General features: G+C 38.7%; 1 protein-coding gene across 6 annotated transcripts in view; it reads left to right on the plus strand.

The window, feature by feature from the left end:
• The window catches only part of LOC136879074 (zinc finger protein 143), a 166,788-nt gene that overhangs the window by 110,477 nt on the left and 30,068 nt on the right, over positions 1-26,243 (plus strand). For all 6 annotated transcript variants that reach the window (XM_067152825.2, XM_067152824.2, XM_067152827.2 and 3 more), the window contains 3 exons: positions 2,608-2,816; positions 12,761-13,012; positions 24,388-24,525. In XM_067152825.2, coding sequence (XP_067008926.1) covers positions 2,608-2,816; positions 12,761-13,012; positions 24,388-24,525 — 599 coding nt within the window. The remainder of the gene's footprint in view (positions 1-2,607; positions 2,817-12,760; positions 13,013-24,387; positions 24,526-26,243) is intronic.

Raw genomic sequence — 26,243 nt, forward strand, 5'->3', positions numbered from 1 at the left:
AAGAGGCCCACCGTTATCACGCTCTTTCTCAAAATATTCACGTAGCCGGTATGTAAAATCACGACTTTGGCTCTTATAACAACTGATTTTTTTCTTAGTCGTTCCCGATGATCCACTGCCCATGTCACAATAACAAAAACAAACGGCTTACACACACGGTGAATGCATGCACTTCATGCAGGCTAGCAAGCAACTGAGGCCACATGTTTCTCTTCAAAGAAGAGGCATCACCGCACTAGAAGTACAAGAGAGTCATGGTGACATGAAAGGTGATTGGTGCTTGCTGTTAAATCTTAAATCTGAAGCGCCAGTGACGTCAGGCATTGCAAACCATGACGATTATTCTACCACTAGCAGAATTCTTAGTATTCTTTGTGGTAAAATAACTTTAATTAAAACAATAATATAAAATCGACGAGGGGTGTAGGTTTCAATGATTTAATATTAAAATCATACGGCACATTGTAAATTCATAATAGTGTTTTCAAGGTTATATGTATAGTTTCAAATCGCTGGAGGTTGGCAATACTCTTCTCTACTCTTATTTTTTCTTTTCATCACAATCTGTCAGGGCCGGACAACCAGTGGCTGGACTGTAGCTTATCTGCCTTAAATTAATAGGAAAACCATGTTTAGTTTTTATTTTACAACTTCACTAGGACTCTATACTTCATTATCCAAAATATTGTGTCTTCGCTGCTTAGAGGGTATAATGGTCACTATCTAAAAAAAATGAGAGATAATCACATCAGTATGGGAATATGAAAAACTATCTTAGATACAAAAGAGAACAAGGTCCTTCCTTTGTGGATAGGAGCATTATCATCCTGGTATAAAAAAGTCTGATTCTAAACTGTTGCCACGCTGTGGGAAGCATGCTGTTGTCTAAAATGTTTTCATAAACACCGGCATTTATTGTACAGTTGACCAGAACTAACAGTCCCAAGCCTAAACCAGAAAAAACAGCCCCAGGTTAACACATCACCTCCAACAAATTTCACTGATGGTTCAACACACTCAGGTAAATACCGTTCACCAGGGATTCACCAGGTCCACCTACATCCACCTGAGTGCTGCAGCATATACAGTACTTCATAAAATCTTCTTCCACTGTTCCACAGACCAATGATAGTGACGTGCATTCATTCGTGTGATCAGTGTCTTCCAGGCAGCATCAGCCACAATCCTGAAAACCGAGTCCTATCACTAGAGTCCTGCATGGATGCAGGTATCTGCAGATTCAGTGAAAGAATGAAGGAGCACTGGGCAAGGATCAAATCCCAGAAGTAACTGAAACTGAATTAATGTGGTCCAAAATCAACCCCCCCCCCCCCAAAAAAAAAAAAAAGCTGTGTCTAGAGTGCATGAAGATGTTTCACATCCAAATGCTGTACAAATAGCATTCTTATGTTGATTGTAATTATAGAGCTGAGTTAACTGATACAATATTTGCCTTTGGAACTAGTTTTATATGATAGCTAACCAACATCATCATATTTTCTTTTTATGACTTTATAATATTTCTATACAGGATCTTTAGGATTGGGAAGATATGTGCCGCTGCGACAAGGTATGACAGGAAGTTATTTGCTAATGTACCAAAAAAGATAATTCATATCCGTGGTGAATTTTGCTTTCCAGTCACCTAATTCCATACTGAATTTACTGTTGAGTTTCAATATATCTGTGTGCTCATTGGAATCTGTTGTGGCCATCTACATCTGCTCTTTGGATTCCTCTGGGTGATTTCTGTTGGCTTACGAATTTCACTTGGTGTTCAGCAGGATGCGCTCGACTTATATGTATAACTCCTCTTACAGACTTTTTGCAGTATGAACATTGTTAAGTATTATCACCCGGTTGAATTGTTGGATTTGTTATGTCCACTTAGGAGCTGACATCCATGCCAGATCTCTATGACCTTGCATAGCAACGCTAGTTATAGTATATTGTGACTTAATTCCAAAGAAACTGCACCAGTGTATAAATTTGGAGAACTTAGTAATAAACAAATGGCAAAATGACAGATTTAGATGAAAGCCCAATACGCAATATTACATCGTGACAGTGATATACTCGCTCAGCAAGTGGCTGTGGGGTTTGAGTCACGTAGCTATCAGTTTGCATTTAGGACATAGTTGGTTCGAACCCCACTGCCAACACCCCAGAAGATGGTTTTCTGAGGTTGACCATTTTCACCTTAATTGCGGCCACGATTGCTTCATTTTCACTCACAGCCCTTTCCTCTCCCATTGCTGCCACAAGAACTATATGTGTCAGTGTGTTGTAAAGCAAATTGTAAAAAAGAAAAATACATTCTGATTTATAGGGAGGAAAACAGGAAATAGTCAGAAAAATGTATTGTGATGTAATGGTATATACCATATATCATTTTGAGCTTCTTTTCTGTAATTTATATTCATACGCTTATCTTTTTCCTTTTCTTGTTATATATACAATTCTTATGTTTCTTGGTAATGGTTAATGTAAAATTAAATTCTTGAGTTGTGACCAACTTAACTTGTTCTCAATCAGAAAAATCACCAAAATTTATAGACATATCAAATTCCAATATCAGTTGTTAAAAACACTCTGTTTGTTGTTCAGGTGAGAGGCCGTTCCTTTGTCCTGTGGCTGGTTGTGGGCGATCGTTCACAACTTCAAACATCCGCAAAGTCCACGTTCGTACTCACACGGGCGAGCGTCCATATGTATGTCCGCAGGAAGGTTGTGAGAGAGCCTTTGCTTCAGCGACCAACTATAAGAACCACCTCCGTATCCACTCTGGAGAGAAACCTTATGTCTGTACTGTTGATGTGAGTGTAAAGAGTTCACAACCTTGATTTCAAAGCATGAAAATACTTTTACTCAGTTGATCATCATCATCATCATCATCATCATCATCTAGCATAGTTTATCTTTGGAATATAAGCCTCTGCACCAATCAATTACCTGTGCCAGCACACTCGTTCACTCCCTTCAGCCATTGTGCATTGAATCCTCCATAGCTCTCCTCTCTTGTAAGAGTTCCTCATTGAGTACTTTCCTCACCTTCTGACTCTTATTGTAGCTGTTATTCTGCTCCTCAAGAACCTGCACACTCTTAATTTTTCCTTTAATTACCCAGTCCCTCATGCATAGCCTAGTACTGAAACATAATAAGTATGATATAATAATTTCATCCTGGCTCCAGATCTGGCTTCTAACACTTCAAAGAAATGTATATGATTGTGTTCCTGGTTCACAGATCTCTTCCTGTTATGGGAATGAAAGTCATGATCAGTCATCATCATCATCATCCTAATGTATTCCTGCAGGTATAGAGTCCACTGTTCATGTCTTGGAACAACACTGCATTTGGTCAAACGCATCTTCTGGTTGAAGGCATATGCTTATTGGTGGTGTCCTTCCACCTCTGTTTTTGCTGCCCACATATTCCAGGTGGTAAGCAGTTTTGGCAACTGTGGAGGGTACTGACCGTACCAGTGAATCTGGATTTCTCTCTTCTTTTTTGTAATTGATGACTAACTAAATTGCTTCCGAATGTCATTGCTTACCTGGTCATGAAGAGAGATACCCAGTATCCATCAGAGCATCCGTATCTTCATGGCATGTAAACAGCTTCCAAATGTCCACGTTTCCTAAATTTTGAACATTGAATCAGAACATTCCAGCAGTTGCAATACTAACTGTGTTTTTCCGGATATTGAGATAGACAATTAGAAATAGGAAAGGATTTCCACCTATCAATACTTGTTTATTGCACTTATTATACTACAGGACCGGTTTCGACCCTTTACATAAGGTCATCCTCGGCTGAACCATGCATACAAATCTATGTGATGAAGCTATGATTAAGATAGAATTGTCAAAGGAATGCCATACGATAATAAACATTAGGTCACATCCAAATGGGGCATGTCGTAACGTGAACTGGCATATATGTCACTATGTACAACAATGCATTGTATGTCTAGAATAGTATGTTTAAGATCTTAAAATTAGTTGATAAAACATATCTCACTTAAAACTAACTTATATATATATGTACAAGATGAATACAATATATGGGAGCACTTCATGCACATGAACGTTCGTGTCTTGCTTGTTGGCTGACTCCCGTGTTTAAGTCTTATTTACACAGTTGTACACTCAGCTGCTGTTCCTGGAGTTTAAATGATATGGTTTGCTTGTAAAACATTCTGTCTTCATGTATGTACATATAGTAAGACACTTTCCAATTTTAAAAAGGTGCCAGATGTATGGTTAAAATTAGGTTAAAATATGTTCAGCTCTGCTGTGTGTGTTGCCTTATGTTAAAATCAAATCATGTTGTCCTGTGACGTCCATAAAATTTGAGTGACATTGGGTTTAAAGTAGTGGCTCCTTTCCCATTTGTAGCTGTGCAGTGATGATGTATTTATCTGTGGAAGATAAGATTGAACTATGAGTGATATTTATGTTGGAGGAATGTCTAACGGTTGTGTGTGCTAATTTGAATATGTACTTACTGTTGTTGGTGTGGCTGAGATGTGTTTGATATGCGAGCTTGTTGTGTACTGCTTCGTGTTCTTCTTGGATTCATACTAGCTGCTGTGAGGGGAAGGGAAGGAGGGATAGGGAAAGTTGCTGTTGTGGGGGTAGGGGTGGAGCTGGGTGTGTTGTCAGATGTTTTTCTGTCGCGTGTCGCGTTCTGTTTATCGATTATCTTAAGGTAAGAGTTTTTTTAGGGCGGGGATAACTGTATTGAAGATGATGTTAGTTTTTTCTGTAATTTCATTTATGTTGTAATTTGGATTGATATACTGATCTAGAGTGATGTAAAATTCTTCTGTTATGTTGAGCAAGAGGCCTTTGGGGTTATGTTCAGGATTTGCATGTCGTTATCGATGTTTGTGAAACTGTGTTTATAGTCTGCGACATGTTGTCCTATTGAGGAAAAATGATTGTGTTTTACCGCGTTTATGTGTTCATTATATCGGGTTAGGAAGTTTCTACCGGTGCGTCCAACATAGCTTGTCTCACAGTTATTGCATTTGATACGGTATACCCCTGAGTAGTTGTATTTGTTGTTGCTGTTGATTGTCCTAACGTTATGTATGATGTTGGTACTGTTGTGTGTAGTTCTAAATGCTATTCTTAGGTTATGTTTTTAAAAAATGTTAGTTATGGGGTATATGTGTACATTATTGAAGGTGAATAGTGCATATTCTTTCTTGGATTTGTCTGCTTTTGTTAGTTTGGTTTTGGGTGGGGATTTTATTTTGTGAATGATTTTGTTGATCATTTCTTTCTTGTATCCATTGTTTTTAGCTATGTCGTGAATTAGTTGTAATTCTTTGTTTAGATCTTCTTTTGTTAACGGTATATTGAATGCTCTGTGTATCATACTGTAGTAAGCTGCTCTTTTGTGTGTGTTGGGGTGAACGGAATCTGTTTTAATTGTATTCGAGGTATACGTGGGTTTTCTGTATATTCTGTAAGAAAGGTGGTCTTCATGTCTAGTTATCGTTATGTCCAAGTAGTTCAAATTGCGATTGTTTTCGGTTTCCATAGTAAATTTTATATGGGAGTCTATTGTGTTGAGTTTATCTAATATATCAGTTTCACTTGTGGATCTATTGTCGATGATGACGAAAATGTCATCAACAAATCTACACCAAAAAAAGATATTGTCTATTTTATTAATTGATGTGTGCTCTAAATGGTCAATGTAAATTTCGGCGAGTATTCCAAAAGCGGGAGATCCCATCGGTAATCCTTGTTGCTGAGAAATAGTATCATGAAATTTAAAGTAGTTGTTACTAATGGCAAAATTAAGTAACTTAATAAACTCTTCTATTTCTAAAGTGCTTAGAGTGCTGTGACTTTTTAGATTAGAGTCAATGATTTCTATTGTTCGTTTTGTGGGAATGTTCGGGTACATGTTTATTATATCAAATGATGCGAGATTATGATATGGTTCAATTTTTAATCCTTTCGTTCTATTACAAAAATCTATTGAATTCCGTACTGTTTTTTTAGCTGAGAATACATAGTGCTTTTTGAGGAATCTTTGAATAAATTGGGAGAGTTTATAGGTTGGGCTTGCTCTGTAGTTAATAATAGGTCTCATTGGTATATGTTCTTTGTGTATTTTGGGATAAGCTTTAGCAGTTGGTATTTGAGGGTTCATTACTATAAGTTTAGAGGATTCTATTTCAGTTAAAAGAAAGTGTGTATTTTTTAATAAGGCTTTGAAGTTTCTTTGTATGTTATTAGTTGGATCTTTACGTTTGATAAGCAAAGTGTTATCTTGAAAAAATTCTTTAGTTTTCGATATGTATTCGTCTTTGTCGATAATGACTGTGGTATTGCCTTTGTCGGCTTTCGTTATAAGTAAATTATTCTGTTTTATTTTATCTTTGAGTTTGTTTATGTGTATTTTATTGGCTGAGTTATTGTTTTACTGTGAATTTTGTCGATATATTGTGGGAGCCTTTTTTTAATATCATATCTGACTTCATCTCATAGCTCGTGTGGGATTTTCTGTATGGCGTTTTCTATTTCAGTGATAGTGGTTGTAATGTTCTGGAAGGTTGATGTGTTACCCCAGTTGTGCTTGGGTCCCTTGCTCAAGATAACAGTTTCCATTTCATTGAAAGTCGTATTTGTGAGATTTTTTATGGGTGGGTGGAATTTGTGTTGGAGAATTCGTGTTCGGAATTTCGGTTTTTGGGTTTGGTTTGGATGGTTGTTTAAGTGCTTCTAATTTCTTATTTAGTGTATTCTGTTTGTTAATCGCTAAGTTTTTTTATTTTTTCTGTCGTGATCTGCTGAAAATCATCCCAGTAGCTGTGTGGTAACTCATTAGATGCCTTTAAATGTATTCAGTATAGTTCGTTGTTGAGATGTTGTTTTTTACGGTATAAAAACTTTATTTCTTCTTTCAGCCAGATTTTGTTTGTTCTTTTTTGCGTATTACGAGTTTGTATGGAATTCCTGTGTTTATTATTATATTTTCTCAAGAATTTAGGTGTTAAGTCACTTTTTAGACATTCCTTCAGAAAAGCAATGCTCTTAACGGCATTCGTTAGTTTGATCTTAAAGTTTCGATATCTATACGCGTTCCGTTTTGCCTGGTTGCCTACGGTATTGTAATCTTATAATCTTCATTTCCGTATTGACGAACTACACAATTAGAAATAGGAAAGGATTTCCACCTATCAATACTTGTTTATTACACTTATTATGCTACAGGACCGGTTTCGACCCTTTACATAAGGTCATCCTCAGCTGAACCATGCATACATATCTATGTGATGAAGCTATGATTAAGATAGTATTGTCAAAGGAATGCCAGTACCAACATCATACACAACGTTAGGACAATCAACAGCAACAACAAATACAAAGGGGTATACCGTATCAAATGCAATAACTGTGAGACAAGCTATGTTGGACACACCGGTAGAAACTTCCTAACCCAATATATTGAACACATAAACGCGGTAAAACACAATCATTTTTCCTCAATAGGACAACATGTCGCAGACTATAAACACAGTTTCACAAACATCGATAACGACATGCAAATCCTGAACATAAACCCCAAAGGCCCCTTGCTCAACATAACAGAAGAATTTTACATCACTCTAGATCAGTACAGTGAAACCTCGATTCTCCGTTTTTCGAGGGACCATGAAAATAAAACGTACAATACGGGAAAACGGAATATCCGGGAATTAATGAAAACCATCAACAATTTGGCTAAACATCACAAAAATGAAATATGTATAATTATAATCTTACAAAACTCCTAAACCAAACCAAACTACAGCCCCAGTGGGACTTTGCCTGCCAAGCGACCGCTGCTCAGCCCGAAGGACTCCGGATTACGAGGTGCGCATGGTCAGTGCGACGAATCCTCTCGGCCGATATTCCTGGCTTTGTAGATCGGGGTCGCCATCTCACCATTAGATAGCTCCACAATTAAAGGTAATCACGTAGGCTGAGTGGACCTGGAACCAGACTTATATCCAGGTAAAATTGTCTGACCTGGTCGCAATCGAACCCGGACCTCTGGATGAGAGGCGGGCATGTTAGACCACGAAACCGCATTAATTACCGGTACGCGAGTTCAAAATCTCGATACTTTATATTCAGTTTTACAGTGGAACCTTCGTCAGTTTCCCGTGAAAACTTCTTTCAGTTCAGCGACTTTGATTAGGTTAGCCAAACTCTTCGAAAAATCTAATAACGCCAAGCCAAACGACAATCGACCACAAGTACAGTAGTTTTTAATTCTCTCATCTAATAAAATAAAGCACATTAGATACGAAAGCACCCAAAATGAATGCGAAATCCGTTCATTTCTTAATCTTTCATTGTAATTTGGTCTCCGGTATACTGTTCGTAGTCAGTTTCTGGAAATCTCGTACCGCGCAAATTGGGCCTACGTCGACTTTTAAAGGTTATGTTGAACTCGAAAACATGGTTTCGAATGTAAGTATCGATTCTTAAAAGTTCTCGAATGCATTATATTCAGTTCTGCGCGTCACAAATCCAATCAAATTGGAAAGATAAAAGAAATATCAAAACTTCAGAAATTACGGTTATTCGTGACCTTGAGGTCATCTGGAAAGCGCGCTCGCTGCACATGTCAGTACGAGTTTGAAATTATACCAACCATTTAAAATGTAACGTGCGCAAATAAAACGACTGCGGTTTTTGGTATTTTAACACGAAAACGTAAAATTCCCAGTCTTACATTAGGACCTAAACAGTAATAGGCAATTCCAAGACCTCCCATGGCTTTCTTTTTTTTTTAAATTACATTTAGGTGCAACATGTGTTTTGGTCTCACTAACAATCATGTACGATATCAAAAAATACTGAATTTGTGTTAAGAAGCAGTTTCGATTCCTGCCTTGAAGCCCAGTTACTCTGCAGTGCCCTGAGCAAAGTGCCAAAAACCTCTTCGGCAGTACGATCGAAAAAAGTAAAAATATAAACATCTAACCCTGGACATAATATGGACGTTTTATAATTGCGAACATTTGACGAAACTCGTTCCGTCTTCAAGCAGAGCTGTCGAAATTCGCCGTGTCTCCTTGCAGTTGTTGTGGCCACTCTCTGCTTTATGATTTTCCGAGATTCTCTAAACAATACCACCTGAATGCGATGCTAAGATAGTCCCTTATGCAAGTTCACCGCCGATCGCTTTTCCAGTACCGGTACAGTACTTGCTTTAATTATCGCAGTGACGGGGCGTTAACGCCAAGATCCATAAATATGCCATAGCCGTCCTTTTGTGAGATACAGTTTAGTAAAAAACGATTGATCGAGGATTTAGCTTTGATGGGACTGGAATTTCTGGACGGTTGATCCGGGAAATCGTTTCTTCGAGGAACGGATAATGCGGGACTTTTACAGCGTGATTTAATTACGATGCTCGCGGGACCACGTAATTTGAACGCATATTCCGGGAAAACGTATTTTCCGGGAACGGATAATCGAGGTTCCACTGTATATCAATCCAAATTACAACATAAATGAAATTACAGAAAAAACTAACATCATCTTCAGTACAGTTATCCCTGCCCTAAAAAACTCTTACCTTAAGATAATCGATAAACAGAACGCGACACGCAACAGAAAAACATCTGACAACACACCCAGCTCCACCCCTACCCCCCCAACAGCAACTTTCCCTATCCCTCCTTCCCTTCCCCTCACAGCAGCTAGTATGAACCCAAGAAGAACACGAAGCAGTACACAACAAGCTCGCATATCAAACACATCTCAGCCACACCAACAACAGTAAGTACATATTCAAATTAGCACACACAACCCTTAGACATTCCTCCAACATAAACATCACTCATAGTTTAATCTTATCTTCCACAGATAAATACATCATCACTGCACAGCTACAAATGGGAAAGGAGCCACTACTTTAAACCCAATGTCACTCAAATTTTATGGATGTCACAGAACAACATGATTTGATTTTAACATAAGGCAACACACACAGCAGAGCTGAACATATTTTAACCTAATTTTAACCATACATCTGGCACCTTTTTAAAACTGGAAAGTGTCTTACTATATGTACATACATGAAGACAGAATGTTTTACAAGCAAACCATATCATTTAAACTCCAGGAACAGCAGCTGAGTGTACAACTGTGTAAATAAGACTTAAACATGGGAGTCAGCCAACAAGCAAGACATGAACGTTCATGTGCATGAAGTGCTCCCATATATTGTATTCATCTTGTACATATATATATAAGTTAGTTTTAAGTGAGATATGTTTTATCAACTAATTTTAAGATCTTAAACATACTATTCTAGACATACAATGCATTGTTGTACATAGTGACATATATGCCAGTTCACGTTATGACATGCCCCATTTGGATGTGACCTAATGTTTATTATTGTATGGCATTCCTTTGACAATTCTATCTTAATCATAGCTTCATCACATAGATTTGTATGCATGGTTCAGCTGAGGATGTCCTTATGTAAAGGGTCAAAACCGGTCCTGTAGCATAATAAGTGCAATAAACAAGTATTGATAGGTGGAAATCCTTTCCTATTTCTAATTGTGTCATTCGTCAATACGGAAATGAAGATTATAGATTACGATATTGAGATAGAGTCGAAAATAGCTGAGGTGGTCATTTCAAGACTGGACTTGTCACTGCAGTTCATCTCTAATAATAGCATGGTCCAGGACATATTGGACTGAAAGTCCTGTGTTGATGGTGTCCATGATCACAGTGAATAGAACTGGTGACAGTGTTAAGCCTTCGTGCATTCCAATCGTTACTACGAAACTATTAGAGCATCACACACGGCTACTGGTGTTCTCAAAGAGCATTTCAACTCAGTTTATGTCAAGACTGATTTTCTTGTTCAAGTCTTCCAGCAGTATTCCTTGTTGCTCTTTGTCAAATGTATAGCCTTCTTCTTTTTTTCCATGTCCAGTCAGATCAATAACTTGCAAAAATTAGCAGCTGTGATGGCTATGTCTGATGCTTGAAAGATGTCTTCCATTATGCATGGATGATCGAGTCATATCAGCAGGTGGCTGTGATCCTGTTTATTGCCGCACTCACAGAGGATAACTTAATCTGGTGCAAGGAAGTCCCACTGCTGTAGGTTGGTCTTGTACTCTGGCACTCTCTTTCGTCCTCCACACTGTGTAGGGCAGGTAACCACTGGGAGCCAGGTCTTCTTTCACTGGGATATCAGGATTAGCCAGCTCACTTGTCCACATCTTGCAAACCCTCCAGGAAACATGTTCGACATAAGAAACTACCTGGACTTCAGCTGTCATGCTGCAGTCTGGTTCTGTGCAGAGGATGGTGGGAATATGTCTCCTGCTTTGTCCTCACAATTTCTGCAGCAATGTCCCTTCGGATAGTCTACAAAACACATGTATGCATCCCTATTCACGTCCAAGAACCACCGGAGCAGGATCTGCACAAAGAATAAGAATCATTGGTCAAATGTAATTCATTCATTGGCTCCTCCATGAGGATTCCTACTAAATGAAAGGAGGAAAGTGTGAAATGAAACTCCTTCACACCATGGTACAAAGACCAGTAAGGACAAGACCAGCAGTGAAAAGATTAGAGAAGTGGGAATAGGAAATTCTCTACTCAGCAAGATCCAGGAATGTGCTTTGGACACATAAAGATAATGACAGCAAACAGAACTGCAAGGAGGGAATTTGAAAGAGAGGTGACCTATGAGAAGACTGAGAAGAAAGTGGATTGATTTGGTGACGAAGGATGTACTGCAGAGAGGGCAGGGCATCTTTGAAACAAGTTAGAGGAAGAAGAGTGGTACAAGGACAGGACAAAATGGAGGAAACTCATACATCACACCTGGGCAACTAGAGATAGTTTTAACATAATGATGACAAAGACAGGGGATATTCCTCAACAACAATGTGTTTGATGGTTTGTTGGGGAAACCGTCGTTTCATATTGGAGTCAGGATGAAATTCCCCCCCCCCCCTCTTACAAATGTTTAGCACATGTTCTGATCCCGTTCGGTGTCCTTCACGTTCTGCAAGCAGAATTCAGTGTCGTGATGAACACTACATATGAGAAAACTATGCATCTGTCCATTCTGTCTTTCTGCCAGACTGATGAGGAAGTTACTCTCTGCCAGGTTCTTAGCTGTGCTGATTGGAGGATGTCTAGAACAGAATCTCTTTCACAGATAAGCAGATTAGGGTTCGCAGTTACCTTCTTATACTCCCTGACCAGAGCATGTTACCTTCTCAAATAAAGCGGAGGAATATGACTCAAGGCTGGCAGCCAGAGTGGGATGAATTTCACTCTACTTGTAATGATGTGCATAGTTGATCTGTTTCACTTGGCAACTATTTAGCCAAATAGGGGAACAATACTCTGCTGACTAACAGGAATTGGTAGATGGCTTTGTCAATCAGCCATTGTGCTTTGCCTCACTGGTGCGCATCCAGTAGCAGTATACATCTATAGCAGTTGGAAATGGTGATTTGTGAACATATGGATTTGGTTTCAATGTCCAGTAGACTGGACCGACAGATGATAGATGCTGTAGAACCCCATGTGGTATCACATAGCTTTTGGATGATGTTACTCCTTGATTTCAGTTTAGCTGCTGTCCTGGTTAGATATTCTTTGAAGGACAGTGTTTTTAATTTATAATAATTAAGTCTAGTATGGCTGTATTCAGGACATGGATAATACTTACTGTTTTTTTTATCTGTAGGGCTGTGGAAAACGTTTCACCGAGTACTCGTCTCTCTACAAGCACCACATGGTTCACACTCAGCAGAAGCCGTATTACTGCTCTGTGTGTGGGCGACATTATCGTCAGGCGTCCACACTTACCATGCACAAGAGAACGGCTCATGGTATCGTAGAAGCGGACGATGGCACAGAGATCGTCCTTGGAGAGACGGTGTTCGCTCTTGCCAACAACGGTTCGAATGGCAAGAAACTCAAAACCTTAGGACCCAATGTAAGAAAATCTGTTATTTCATATATAAATATCGAGTTACTTTATTTTACAGAATGATAAACTTACTCAAGATTTGAATCCGGCGTGACTAACAGGAATTGGTAGATGGCTTTGTCAATCAGCCATTGTGCTTTGCCTCACTGGTGCGCATCCAGTAGCAGTATACATCTATAGCAGTTGGAAATGGTGATTTGTGAACATATGGATTTGGTTTCAATGCTCAGGATTTTAAACATGGTGAAATTTTAACACCCCGAGTCCTAGCCCATGCTTCACCCCTCACTTCCAAAAACCCAGGCTTTTCATGACTCTTTCAAATAATTTTGTACACAATTTTTGTGAACATATACAAAAACCCATTACCACATTCTGCTTTAGAAGTTAACAATTTAGTGTCAACACCAATATTTTCTAAATTTGAAAAAATGTAAAATAATAAGAAAAAAATTCCTACTATATACATAATCAAAAAATTGATTGTTTCTTCCGCGGCATCCTCAGTTTCCTTTTCATTTTGAATTACTTGTGATATTTATGGCATATTTATAAATAAATGCTGGTGAATAATATGAGACACATGGAAAATATTTCTTTCAACCTTGATCAAGATGATGCAAGGATTCAGTGCATCTTGTATTTTCTAATAATTCTCTTAATTACCATATTTCTCCAAATCCAAGACAACCCTGAAATCAAGGCAACCCCCACTTTTTCCTTAAAAAACAATTAGTCAGACTTAAAAAGTGCTTTGTGAAATCATATGAATGTCTTTCTTGTACAGTACGCATTTGTAGACTACCTTTGTCTTCATGCCAAAGCCGAACATTGGCTTTAGTTATGCCATATTTTCTTGTGGCTGCACAGTTATTCTTTATTTCCACAAGTTTAATAACCATTAAATTAAAATTGACATCAGAATATTGAAGAGAACTCGTTGAAAATTTGCTGGCAATACCTGTTCCACGTCTCTACAATACGACGATCCATCAGGAAAATATTCCTGCTGTCTATAAAACTGTTACTTTTACTAAGCATCAGGTACATTGCCGCTAGACACACGTTTCACTTGCCGGCTTCAGTTGACTTCAGCAGCTAGCGACGTATAATGAAGACGTGGGCGTTGGAGGTCAACGAGTTTATTGCGCCATGGTATGGCCATTCCGCTCTTGCGTTTTTCACCCACATACCTCACAATTTCACCTTTGACTTCTTTAAAGCGTCCTTGCTGCGGGCCACTGAATGCATTTCTTGAACATTACACATTTTTAAGCTATCTTTGTCTTCACGCTTACTTGGAACGTTGGCTTTAGTTATACCGTATTTTCTTGCGGCTGCACAATTATTCTTCATTTCTGCATGTTTAATAACCATTAACTTGAAATTGGCATAATAATATCGATGAGAACACATTGAAAATTTGCTGGCAATACCTGTTCCGCATGTCTTTACAATCGACGGTCCATCACGAAAATATTCCTTCTGTCTGTAAAACTGTTAATTTTACTGTCAGGTACAATAGATGCCTTATAACTCTGCCACTGGGTAGCAGTGGCCTTTCCGAAAATTTGAAGGCTTGCATGTTTTGATGCCATTCTGCAGATTTGAGAAACGTTTTTGTAGAGGCTAATACAGGAACATTTGTTTTTATCTGTTCAGATGATTGTTGCTTACCCAGTCACCTGCGCCGCGAGTCTCTCTCCACCATTACATAAAATCAACTTCATGGTCCGTATCGCACTTTAACAGATTCACAACTAAGTCTTTTTTATTTTCCACCTTGTTGATACATTAGTTGCGGCTGCACAATTATTCTTCATTTCCGCATGTTTAATAACCATTAACTTAAAATTGGCATTATAATATAAAAAAAAAAAATACTTAGTTGTGAATCTGTCTCCACCAAGTAGAATGTCATTCTCTCTTCACTATTTCCCGATAACCAGTGATGTTACACACGGACACTGTACAACTGTACAACTGGTTGCCGCTGCTAGTGATGTAGCCTATAGGTCTAATAAAAATGCGGACGTTGAAGGTAGTGTTTTATGTGTGCGCGGTGGGGTGAAGGGAAGCAGTGTGGTTACCATGGTAGTAGTTGCCAGTGGTGTTCATTACTGTTAGGTCATGAATACAAAACAACCTTGATTTTTCACATGAGATTCAGAGAAGAAAACATCATCTTGGATTCGGAGAAATATGGTAATCAACAGCATCAAAGATGGCAGTGAACATATCCTTGGTAACCTAGACCAGAGTTCTGATCGTAGTAATAGTAGTAGTAGTAGTTAATAATAATAATAATAATACATGATAGTAAGCTTTTGAGCTTTTGCCATGTCAGAAAAGAAGGTAAAATTCTTTACATTTCACAGAGAACTTTGCTTTGCGTCTTCAGAAGGAAATCTTGTCTGTTCACAAACAAGACTTCTCAGATAATGAAGGTTTGATTTAAGAATACTACTGTTGGTCTATTGTAAGTGGTACTCTCATTAATCGCTAGATAGCTCACCGGACACGGAATGAACCATCTTATGATGAGGAGAGTACGAAATCATCTGAAGGTTAGTATTCTGTAAAAAAAAAAAAAAATTAAAAAAAGCTGATAGTGCCTTGCATTGTTCTTCAGTCCATCCATACTCTTCATATTTTTTTTTTAAGACATAACATGGCATGAACAGCATTCACCATGTTCAACTGAAAAATCACAATTCCATGTTCTACAAAACAAACACAAATGAAAACAAAACACACCCATAGTGCTACAACCCTGGCAGGCCTGGCCTTTCTAACAACCTTCGCTCAGCCCACAGGCCTGCAGATTACGAGTTGATGTGGTTGTCAGCGCATTGAATCGTTTCGGCTGTTATTCTTGGTTTTCTAGACCGGGAGCGCTACCTCACAGCCAGCTAACTGCTCATTTATAATCATGTAGGCTGAGTGGGCCTTGAATCAGCCCTCAGATCCAGGTAAAAGTCCCTGAGAGAGGGAGGCTCACTATGACTAAATCATGGGGCCAGCTCCACAAAACACATGCTCCTGGTAAATATTCGATGGTCCTAGGCATAAAAACTCTTCCGTATATGGGTTTTGTTAATGTTAATTCACAGCAAATTTTTTTTGTCCATGACCCTTAGACTCTTCACTGTTTTTGCATTAGTTTGACATCTTGCTTTGTAATTTAATGTTGTTCTTCACTTCACTGAAATATGTGTACTACATGACATAAATTTGCACCATAAGCATGCAACTCGCTAATAATCATCACAATCATCATCATCATCATTTCCTCTAATCCAATTCCAGCCAGGCTGGGGTATTGATAGCACTTCTCCACCTTTCTCTCTCCTTCCACCATTCTTCTTCTGTAATTCTGTTCCATTTCAGTGTCCTTCTTCTTCTTATACGGGTCTCGATCAAAACTATCCATCCTGTTGTCTTTCCCTCAAACTTAGCCTCCATCATTTCTTTCTGTATCCTTCCGTCATCCATGTCTTTATATGTCCAAACCATCTTAGTTTATCCATTTCAGTTCTGTCATTCAACCTTTCTACTCCAGTTTCCTTCCTGACATCTTCATTTTTTGCTCTGTCTTTCCTGTCTCACTTCTTAAGGATTTCATTTCACTGGCTTGAATTTTACTCTCCTCTCTTCTTGTCACTGCTGCGCATGTCTGTATGGGTGTACAGTAGATCTTGTACATCACTTTCTTGGAACCTCCTCCTTCCAAACTAGATTCCATACGTTCTGGTAGAATGCATTTTTTGTTGCACCCTTTTGCTCTCTTAGTTCGGTAACAAATCCTCCCAACTTGGGTCTGGGCACAGCTAAAACATTTGCCATACATTGCATGTAGAATTGTCATCCTTTGTTTGTTCTTACCATTGTTTTCCATACCTTTTGCCCATTCTTCTGGCACATATTTTTATATATCCATATACATTTTGTCAGTCTATACAGCCATTGTAGTTCAGCAGGTCCACCTACTTTATCATCTCTATGTCTTCTTTCTTCTTTTCACATTTCCTTTTATTTTTCTGATATTTCTTTCTTTTTTATTTCATGTTCTCCCACTTTCTTCACCTTCTCCATCCACCATGATGTCTCCTTTCTTTTTTTTTTTTTTTTTTGATCTTGTGGATATTCTGTCACAGATGTTCTCTACACAACTTACAAACTCCCTTTTAAACTTGGACCATTCCTTTTCTACACTTCCCAATTCTGTGCCTGGAACATTATGTTTCAGGATCTTCTAAAAATTCTCCTATACTTTCTATCTTTTAATTTCCATACTGTTATTTTCTTGTCTCTTGTCTCCTTTATTTCTTCCATTTTTTTCCACTTTCATCCTTGCAACCACTAATTGATGGGCTCCCAGCTCCATGGCTAAATGGTTAGTGGGCTGGCCTTTGGTCACAGGGGTCCCGGGTTCGATTCCCAGCAGGGTCGGGAATTTTAACCATAATTGGTTAATTCCCCTAGCATGGTGCGTAGGTCGCCTACAGGCGTCAAATCAAAAGACCTGCACCTGACAAGCCAAAGTCCTCGGACACCTCCTGGCACTAAAAGCCATATGCAATTTCATTTTTATTATCCTAACGGTATCATGTAATCTTCTACTATTTTTCTTTCTCAACCACATATTGCCCATCGTCAAATAATTTCTTCCACAAAATTCTACCTTTTTTTTTCTCTCTCTATCATTTCTTTTCTCATATCTGTAAGTTCCAGTTTCTTCTTCCGTCCATATTCTTTCAGTTCTCACTTACGCATTTAAGTCGCCTAGCACTTCTACATCAGCAATTTCACATTTCAGTTTCTCCAGGAATTTGTCAGTATCCTTTTCCTTGTTTCTGGTTTGGGGTGTTTTCGCTTGTATAAAGTCTTTCATTTTATTTTGCCTTCATATCCAAACTTTGATTATCCTACTGCTTATGCAGTCTACCATTTCCACCTACTCTTCAAGGGTTTATATAATTATCACCCCCACTCCATTTCTTGCCTCTTATCCACTAGGCCTACTCATGTATAGTATAATTTTCTTTCTTCCTTTTCCCTTTCACTTTACCTTGTTCAGTCCCATCATTGCTTCATCCTCTTTCTCTATAAAATGATCTCATTGAGGCCATCACATTGATAATCTCCCCCTTGATGGTCTTGGTTATTGCCCACTTTTCACAGTTCCCCCAGCACCCCAAGAACTATGCATCACCTAACATAAACTTCAATACAATTTCCATGTTTTTCTCACATATATTATGACAGTTCCTCATTATTCTCTCCTCTGTTTCTGGTTTGGTGTACATTCACTTGTATAAAGTCCTTCATTTTGCAGTCTCATCCAAACTTTCATTATCCTATTCCTTTTATACCTTCTCTGAGGCAGGATTTGTTGTACCATTGTAAGTATAGGCTATTATTGCGATGGGTTGACCACTACCGAAGGTATTTTAGAGCTACTGCCAGTAATTCATACTTCTCCCCTCTCTCTATTCTCTCTGTATATGTCTTGATTTGACACTTGTTTGTTTCTTTCCAGTGCTTACAGCAGAAGAAGTAACATAGTATTTGCTTCAGTAGAACAATATCAACAGATTGTCCATGACTTCTATAAAATACGCTGTTTTACTTGTGTTTTGCATGCAGTAGACAGTACATTCACACGAGTCCTGATCGGAGAAGGTATCTTTGATCTCCACATTTTTATACTGAAACAAGACCTCAAAATGTTATAATATAGCATACATTGGGGCACAGCATAGTGTTGAAAGGATGATTGCTGCTTGGGTCATCAGCCCATAGACCGGTTTGAGCAGCTTTCCATGTCACCCTATCTAGTGCTAATCTTTTCATTTCTACATAACCACTACAGCCTACATCTACTCTAAATCTGTTTGTCATATTCATACCTCTCCTGCCCCTGTAGTTTTTACCACCTACACTTCCCTCAAAGACCAACTGAACAAGTACTGGGTGTCTTAAGATGTGTGCTATCAAATTTTGCCAAATGTTCTCCTTTCACCCATTCAATTCAGTGTCTGTTCATTCATCATTCGATCTACCCGTCTCACTTTCAGCATTCTTCTGTAACACCAGATTTCAAAAGCTTCTGTTCTCTTTCTTTCTCAGCTAGTTGTCCATGTTTCACTTCCATACAACGCAACATTCCAGACAAAAATCTTCAAAAAAAGTCCTTCTAATTCCTATATCAATGTTTGAGTGAGCAATTTGCTTTCTTAAGAAAGGCCTTCCTTGCTTCTGCTAGTCTGCATTTTACGTCTGCCAGCATTAGTTATTCTACTACCCAAGTAACAATATTCATCTACTTTCGTTAAGACTTAATTTCCCAGTCGAATAGGTCCTGCATCACCTGACTTTGTTCAACTGCACTCTATTACTTTTCTTTTGGATTTATTTATTTTCATCTTGTACTACTTCTCCAAGACTGTTTCCACATCATTTAGCAATTTCTCCAGATCTTATGCAGACTCAGATGAAATAACAATATCATCGGCAAATCTCAGATTTTTTATTTCCTCTACTTGAATTGTGATTCCTTTTCCAAATTCTCCTTAATTCTCCTTCAATTTCCTTCACTGCCTGTTCTATATAAACACTGAAAAGAAAATGGAATAAACTGCAGCCTTGCCTCACTCCTTTCTGGATTGCTGCTTCCTTTTCATAGCTTTCGATTTTTAACACTACACACTGACTTTTGTACACAGTGTAGATAATTATTCTTTCTCGGTATCTGGTCCCGATCACCTTCAGAATCTCAAATAGTTTGGTCCAATCACATAATCAAATGACTTTTTTAGACCTATGAATGCCATGTATGTGGGCTCGTCTTTCTTAATTTGATCCTTAAGATCAGACGTAAAATCAGCATTGCTTTATTCGTTCCTACATTTTTCTGAAGCCAAACTGATCTTCTCTCAAATCAGCTTCAACTTGTCTTTCCATTCTTCTGTAAATAATACATGTTAAAAGTTTGCAAGTGTGAGATACTAAACTAATGGTGCGGTAGTTCTCACACTTATCAGCACCTGCTTTCTTGGGAATAGGTATAACATCATTCTGCCTAAAATGGGACGGACTGAGCTCGATAGCTGCAGTCGTTCAAGTGCGGCCAGTATCCAGTATTCGGGAGATAGTGGGTTTGAACCCCACTGTCGGTAGCCCTGAAAATGGTTTTCCATGGTTTCCTATTTTCACGCCAGGAAAATGCTGGGGCTGTACCTTAATTAAGGCCATGGCCGCTTCCTTCCCACTCTCAGCCCTTTCCTTTCCCATCGTCGCCATAAGACCTATCTGTGTCAGTGCGACATAAAGCAACTTGTTAAAAAAAAAATGACGGCACTTTCCTGTATTATACATCATACATACTAAATGGAATAACCTTGCCATGCTAGTTTCTCTTCAGTCAGGCAGTAGTTCTGAGGGCATGCCATCAATTCCAGGTGCCTTGTTCCTATATACGTCTTTCACAGCTCTGTCAAATTCTGACCTCAAAATTGGGTCTTCTGTTTCATCAGCATCAGCAGTTTCTTCTTGTTCCAGAATCTTATCCTCTACTTCTTTCCTGTGATGCAGTTGTTGGCTATGTTCTTGCCATCTCCCTGCCTTGTCTTCTTTCCATCTGAGCTCTTAATGTTCATACATCTAGTTTTCTTTTCTCCAAAGGTTTCCTTGATTTTCCTGTATGCAGCGACTACCTTTCCTACAACCATACAACCTTCAACATTCTTGCACTTCTCTTTCAGCCATTCTTGCTTAGCTGCCATACACTTTCTATCTACTTCTTTCTTTTATTGCCTGTATTCTTTTCTGCCCTCCTTATTTTGACATTCTTGTATTTCCGCCTTTCGTCAGTCGGGTTTAATATCTGCCAAGTTTTCCAGTGATTCTTACTTGATCTTACCTTTCTTCCTAACTTTTCTTCAGCAGCTCTGCTGATCTCGTTCTTCACAAATGTCCTCTCTTCATTTCTTGTGTTTCCTTCAGTCTTTTCGTTTAGTCCTTATGCAACATATTCCTTGAAACAATCCGTTACACTCTTTTGTTTCAATTTAACTAGATCCCATCTTCTTGCTTTTCTTTCTTCAATTTCTTCAACTTCAGATGACATTTCATGACCACAGAGTTGTGTTCAGAGTCCACACGTGCTCCTGGGAAGGTCTTGCAATCCAGCACCTTGTTTCTGAATCTCTGTCTAATCATAAAGAAATCAGTTTTATACCTTCCTATCTCTCCAGGTCTCGTCCACGTATACGGCCGTCATTTGTGGTGTTTGAACCAAGTATTAGCAAGGACTAAATTATGAGTGGTGCAGAGTTCAACCAGCTGACTTTCTCTTTCATTCCTCTGTCGCAGTCTGAATTCTCCTGCGGCATTACCTTCCCTTCCTTGGCCTACCACTGCATTCCAGTCTCCTATCACAATTAGATTCTCATCCCCTTTTACATATTGTATTAAATCTACTGACTCTTCATACATTCTTTTGATTTCTTCACCATGTGCTGAACTAGTAGGTACTAGCTCTTTTGTGGTGGGCATTACTTTGGTTTCTATCTTGACAACAGTAATTCATTCACTGTGCTGGTCATAGTAGCTTAACCGCTGCTCTATTTTCTTATTAATTATTAAGCCAACTCCTGCATTTCCTATGTTTGAATTTGTGTTGATAATTCCGTAGTTGCATGACCAAAAGTCCTGTTCTTCCTGCCAGTTCACTTCACTTATACCAATTACATTAAACTCTAGTCTATTGATTTCCCTTTTCAGATTCTCTTACCTACCACAACGATTTAAATTCCTAAAATTCCATGCTCCGATTCGCAGAATGTCAGTATCCATATTCCTGACTATTGCCCTCCCCCCTCATGTAGTCCCCACCAGGAGATCCGAATGGGGGACTGTTTTACCTCCAGAATATTTTACCCAGGAGGGAGCCATCATCAGTACATCATTGATTCATACAGAGAGAGCTGCATGTTGTCAGGAGTTACTTACGGCTACAGTTTCCTGTTGCTTTCAGCCATGTAACAGTACCAACACAGCTAAACCATGTCAAATAATACAAAAGACCATATCAGTCAATCATCCAGACTGTCGCCTTTGCAACTTCCGAAAGGCTCCTACCCACCTTTCGATGAACCATTTGTTAATAATAATAATGTTATTTGCTTTACGTCCCACTAACTACTTTTTAAGGTCTTCGGAGACGCCGAGGTGCCGGAATTTAGTCCCGCAGGAGTTCTTTTACGTGCCAGTAAATCTACCGACACGGGGCTGTCGTATTTGAGCACCTTCAAATACCACCGGACTGAGCCAGGATCGAACCTGCCAAGTTGGGGTTAGAAGGCCAGCGCCTTAACCGTCGGAGCCACTCAGCCCGGCAAAACCATTTGTTAGGTTTGGTCTCTGGACAGATATCCATCACAAATGGTTGCACCTACAGCTCGGCTATCTGTTTCATTGGGACACACAAGCCTCCCCTCGGTGGCAAGGTCACAGGTTTCACAGGGGAGAGAAAGGATGACAGAAATCTTTAAAAGACGGTTCATAACTCCTGGGAGAGTTAACATGTTAGGTAACATTTCTCAAGAAAAGTTTGAAGAAATACGTCAAAATTTTAACACGGTGTTAACTAACAAATTGTTAGTATGTATTTAACAACTATTAACCAGATCTGAGTCTACATGGTGGCGAAAACTTGTGGCGGCTTCTGGCATTATTTTTAGGATTTTTTTTTTCCTATTTCATCGATATAGGGAGTCGTCTACTTCACCAGCCTTGTTAATGATACCATTTCTAAGCCAAGGGGCAGTTTTTCAACAAAAAGAAGGTAAAAAAGGTTGGCTTGTAGTTTTTTGAATATGGTAATTAAAAAATGTAAGTCTAAATGAAGTATTCAAATTCTTAGCATACAGATGTTCAGTTTATAGGCCAGTTGAAGGAAATAGAGATTGTATAGGTTTTGTCTATCATGTTCAAAGATCCCTCATATAAGAATCTCCGAGGAACTGATAAGGAGATAGATCACCCTAGGTTGAGTTCGCATGAATAAAACTAGGACCTAGCTGAATAGAGTGATTGTAAACAAAGATTGCCTTGTGAGATCACTTGTATTTTTCTTCTTCTGTGATTGCGAGACCTGGATTTTTAAGGTTATGGTGGTGGTTTAGTATAGCACTAACACATCGAAGGTGTTCGGCCCTGTGGGGGGGAGTAGGATTGGGAAGGAAGTGGCTGTGGCCTTAATTCAGGTACAGCCTCGGAATTTGTCTGGTGTGAAAATGGGAAACCATCTTCAGAGCTACCGGCGATGGAATTCAAATCACTCACCTCCTGAATGCAAGCTCACAGCTACGTTGCCCTAACAATGTGGCCATTTCTTAAGGCTTGAGAAAAAAACTTCACACTGATGCCTTTGAGATGTGTTGTTAGCACAGACGAAAGAACCCCTCAGTGTTTTACACATACCGTTCAAATATGATGGTGGGAAAAGTTGAAAGTAGAAGACCGCATGGAAGGACAGCAAGTAGATGGGTAGACCACATAAAGAAGATAAAGACTCTTCAGAGAGGCAGAAAACTGTCAAGGATGGCAGCAGTTAACAAAACGTGCAACCTAAGGGGGTCACAACATTTAGTATGAGTGTGATGACTAATAATGATGAAATTATATGCTTGTATGAGATTAGCAGAGCAAAGAGGGTGGGTTGGGAGTTTCTTTTAGATGTTGTGTGATCGTTGAGATCGATCTTTTATTTTATTTTGTAAATCTCTTAGGCTATTGGCCCCAAAGGTCCTTTGATTTATTTTATTTTTGGTATATAATATTTTAAGATCTGTTTGGATGTGTGGGAATTATCGTATACATGTTTACCCTAGAGTGAATGTCAGTTGTATGTGGGTTTTTTTTGTATTCTTCATATCTGGTTTATGTTTTGTTTGGCTGACATGCGGTAGTGCAGTTCGGTTCATGACATTTGAGTTCAGGTGTTAATGAGATGGAGAAATTCTCTTCTTTTTTTGTTTCGGTTCCATTTGTTAGTGTGTTTTTGAAATTTATTGTTGGTTCTGAAGGCTATTTGTAAACTTTGCTTTTTGATTACGTTAACTAACTTGTATGTGTTCTTCTTGTTCACAATGTTGAGAACTGTGTATTCATTGTTTTCAGGCGAAAGTCTTTCTGTTTTTTTATTGTTTATTCTTAGTAATTGATTTATTGTGCTGAGTAGATGGTTACTTTCTTTTGCGGTTTGTTTCATTGTTTGTATTTCGTTGCTGGAATGCATCGCATTCAAAACGCCGTGAAATCGAAGGTTAAATATTGATTAATTAACTGAAAATAGTTTTATTTTGTTTGTGCAGTTGCTGGGCATCAGTAAAGATGGCAACACCTTAGTAGCTCTGGAGGCAGCAGATGGTTCGAGTCATTTAGAGACTCTACAGAATACACAGGGTCAGTTCTTAGTAGTCGCCGATTCAGTTCAGCTAGCAGCTCTTGAGGTAAGACAAAATTTAATTATTACCAGTTACTGCGTTTACTCACCTACGAAACCCCCCTTTTCCCCCCTAATTTTCAACTTCAGAAATAGTGGGGGGTATAATAGGCAAAAATTTCACATAGTACAGAGTGGTTGGCATTGTTTAAAAGCAGAATAAGGAGCATATGGCATCTTTATATCAACATTTTGTTAAGAAGGAAACCATACTTTTCAGTGTCGACTTGGCTAAATGAAACTTGTCAGTCTGTCGAACACACAAGTTCAATATACATATTACACTTTAACATATCTGTAAAAAAAAAAAAAAAAAAAAAACCACCACCATTAATCATGGAATAAAAATACATACGATTTTTAACTTCCTTGTTTAATATAGTGTGTGTCGTTTTCACAGGTATGATACAGTGTAATATGTACTGTATATTGAACTTGTGTGTTCAGCAGACTGACAAGCTTTTAAGTTACATGTATATCAACACACAAAATGGTTATTTATATCCATACTTTTGTTATGCAAAAAGTAACATTAGCCATTTTAACATTTTATATCAGCTACTTCCTGCATTACCACACCTGTCAGATCATATGACTAAATGCTGTGCCACAGCTGTACAGTGCGACACACAGTTGAAGGCTGTGCACTCTTGTAATGTCCAACAACTTGCGACAAAGTGGTGAAATTCAATCACTTTCTCAGAATAATCTGATGGAAGCCACTGGCGCAGTTTTGTCCTTGTCTGCAAACTTAGTCTATTTCGGCACATAAACCGTTCTGACCAACCTCTACTTGCTTTAAAATTCTTTCCCACAGTACCACGACTTTGTGCAGATTCACATGGTTTAAACTGCATCATTTCACAATTTAAAGCATTGCCGTTGTCTCTTGCTTCTCCAACCCACTCCAGAACTGTGTGTCTGCACTGTGGAAGGAGTCGTGTGTTTTCTTTGCTCCCAATAATTTGTCTCTTTGGTAATGCCAATAATGAATCATACAGGGCTACATATCTTATTTACGACTCGCCACTCTCACTGCACTTTCTGCAGCATATTCTAACACATTCAACTTGAAGGATGCTGTAATACTTGTTGTCTTCTCATTTTCACTCCTGCTTGTGTGCTGGATGCGTCCTAATTATGCACTACACACAGGACATGGGACTTGGAAGCTGGAAGGGCATTGAGAAATCTAGGGTAGGGAAAGGGAGTAGCCAAGGTCATGGCCAATGCCGTCGGTTGCATGCTAAAATCTGAAAATTTGTGAAGTTTGAAGTGTCCAGTTCATCTGGAAGTGGGTAAACATTAATGCCCTTGAATTAGCCATGCGGCTTTACACAGGTAGTACAGAAAAGTGGGTTTTACCGTTAACTAAAATGTTTCACTAGCTGCTTGGTCACTTGAAAGATTTTTTGCAAATGTTTTCATTTCTGCTTTTTCCAATCATTTTTTTCCAACAACAGTTGAAAATGTAATGGGGGAGGGGTGTTATAGGCAAGTAAATATGGTAGTATCATTTGAATATGACTATTACTTGAAACATATTAATTAAAATTGCATCCAAAATCACTTTTTCAAGCTTCTATTGCTATTTCTTAACGGATGCACTACTTCTGTATCTGTCTCGTGGCACAGACCACAGCAAATGTAGCTTCCACCAAAGTCTCAGTCCCTTTTCTGGCTGTGACAGTATAGAATTTGCTGAGGTAAGGGTGTTGCTGAGTA

The sequence above is a fragment of the Anabrus simplex genome, chromosome 8, assembly GCF_040414725.1.
Source record: "Anabrus simplex isolate iqAnaSimp1 chromosome 8, ASM4041472v1, whole genome shotgun sequence".
Taxonomy (NCBI): Eukaryota; Metazoa; Arthropoda; class Insecta; order Orthoptera; family Tettigoniidae; genus Anabrus; species Anabrus simplex.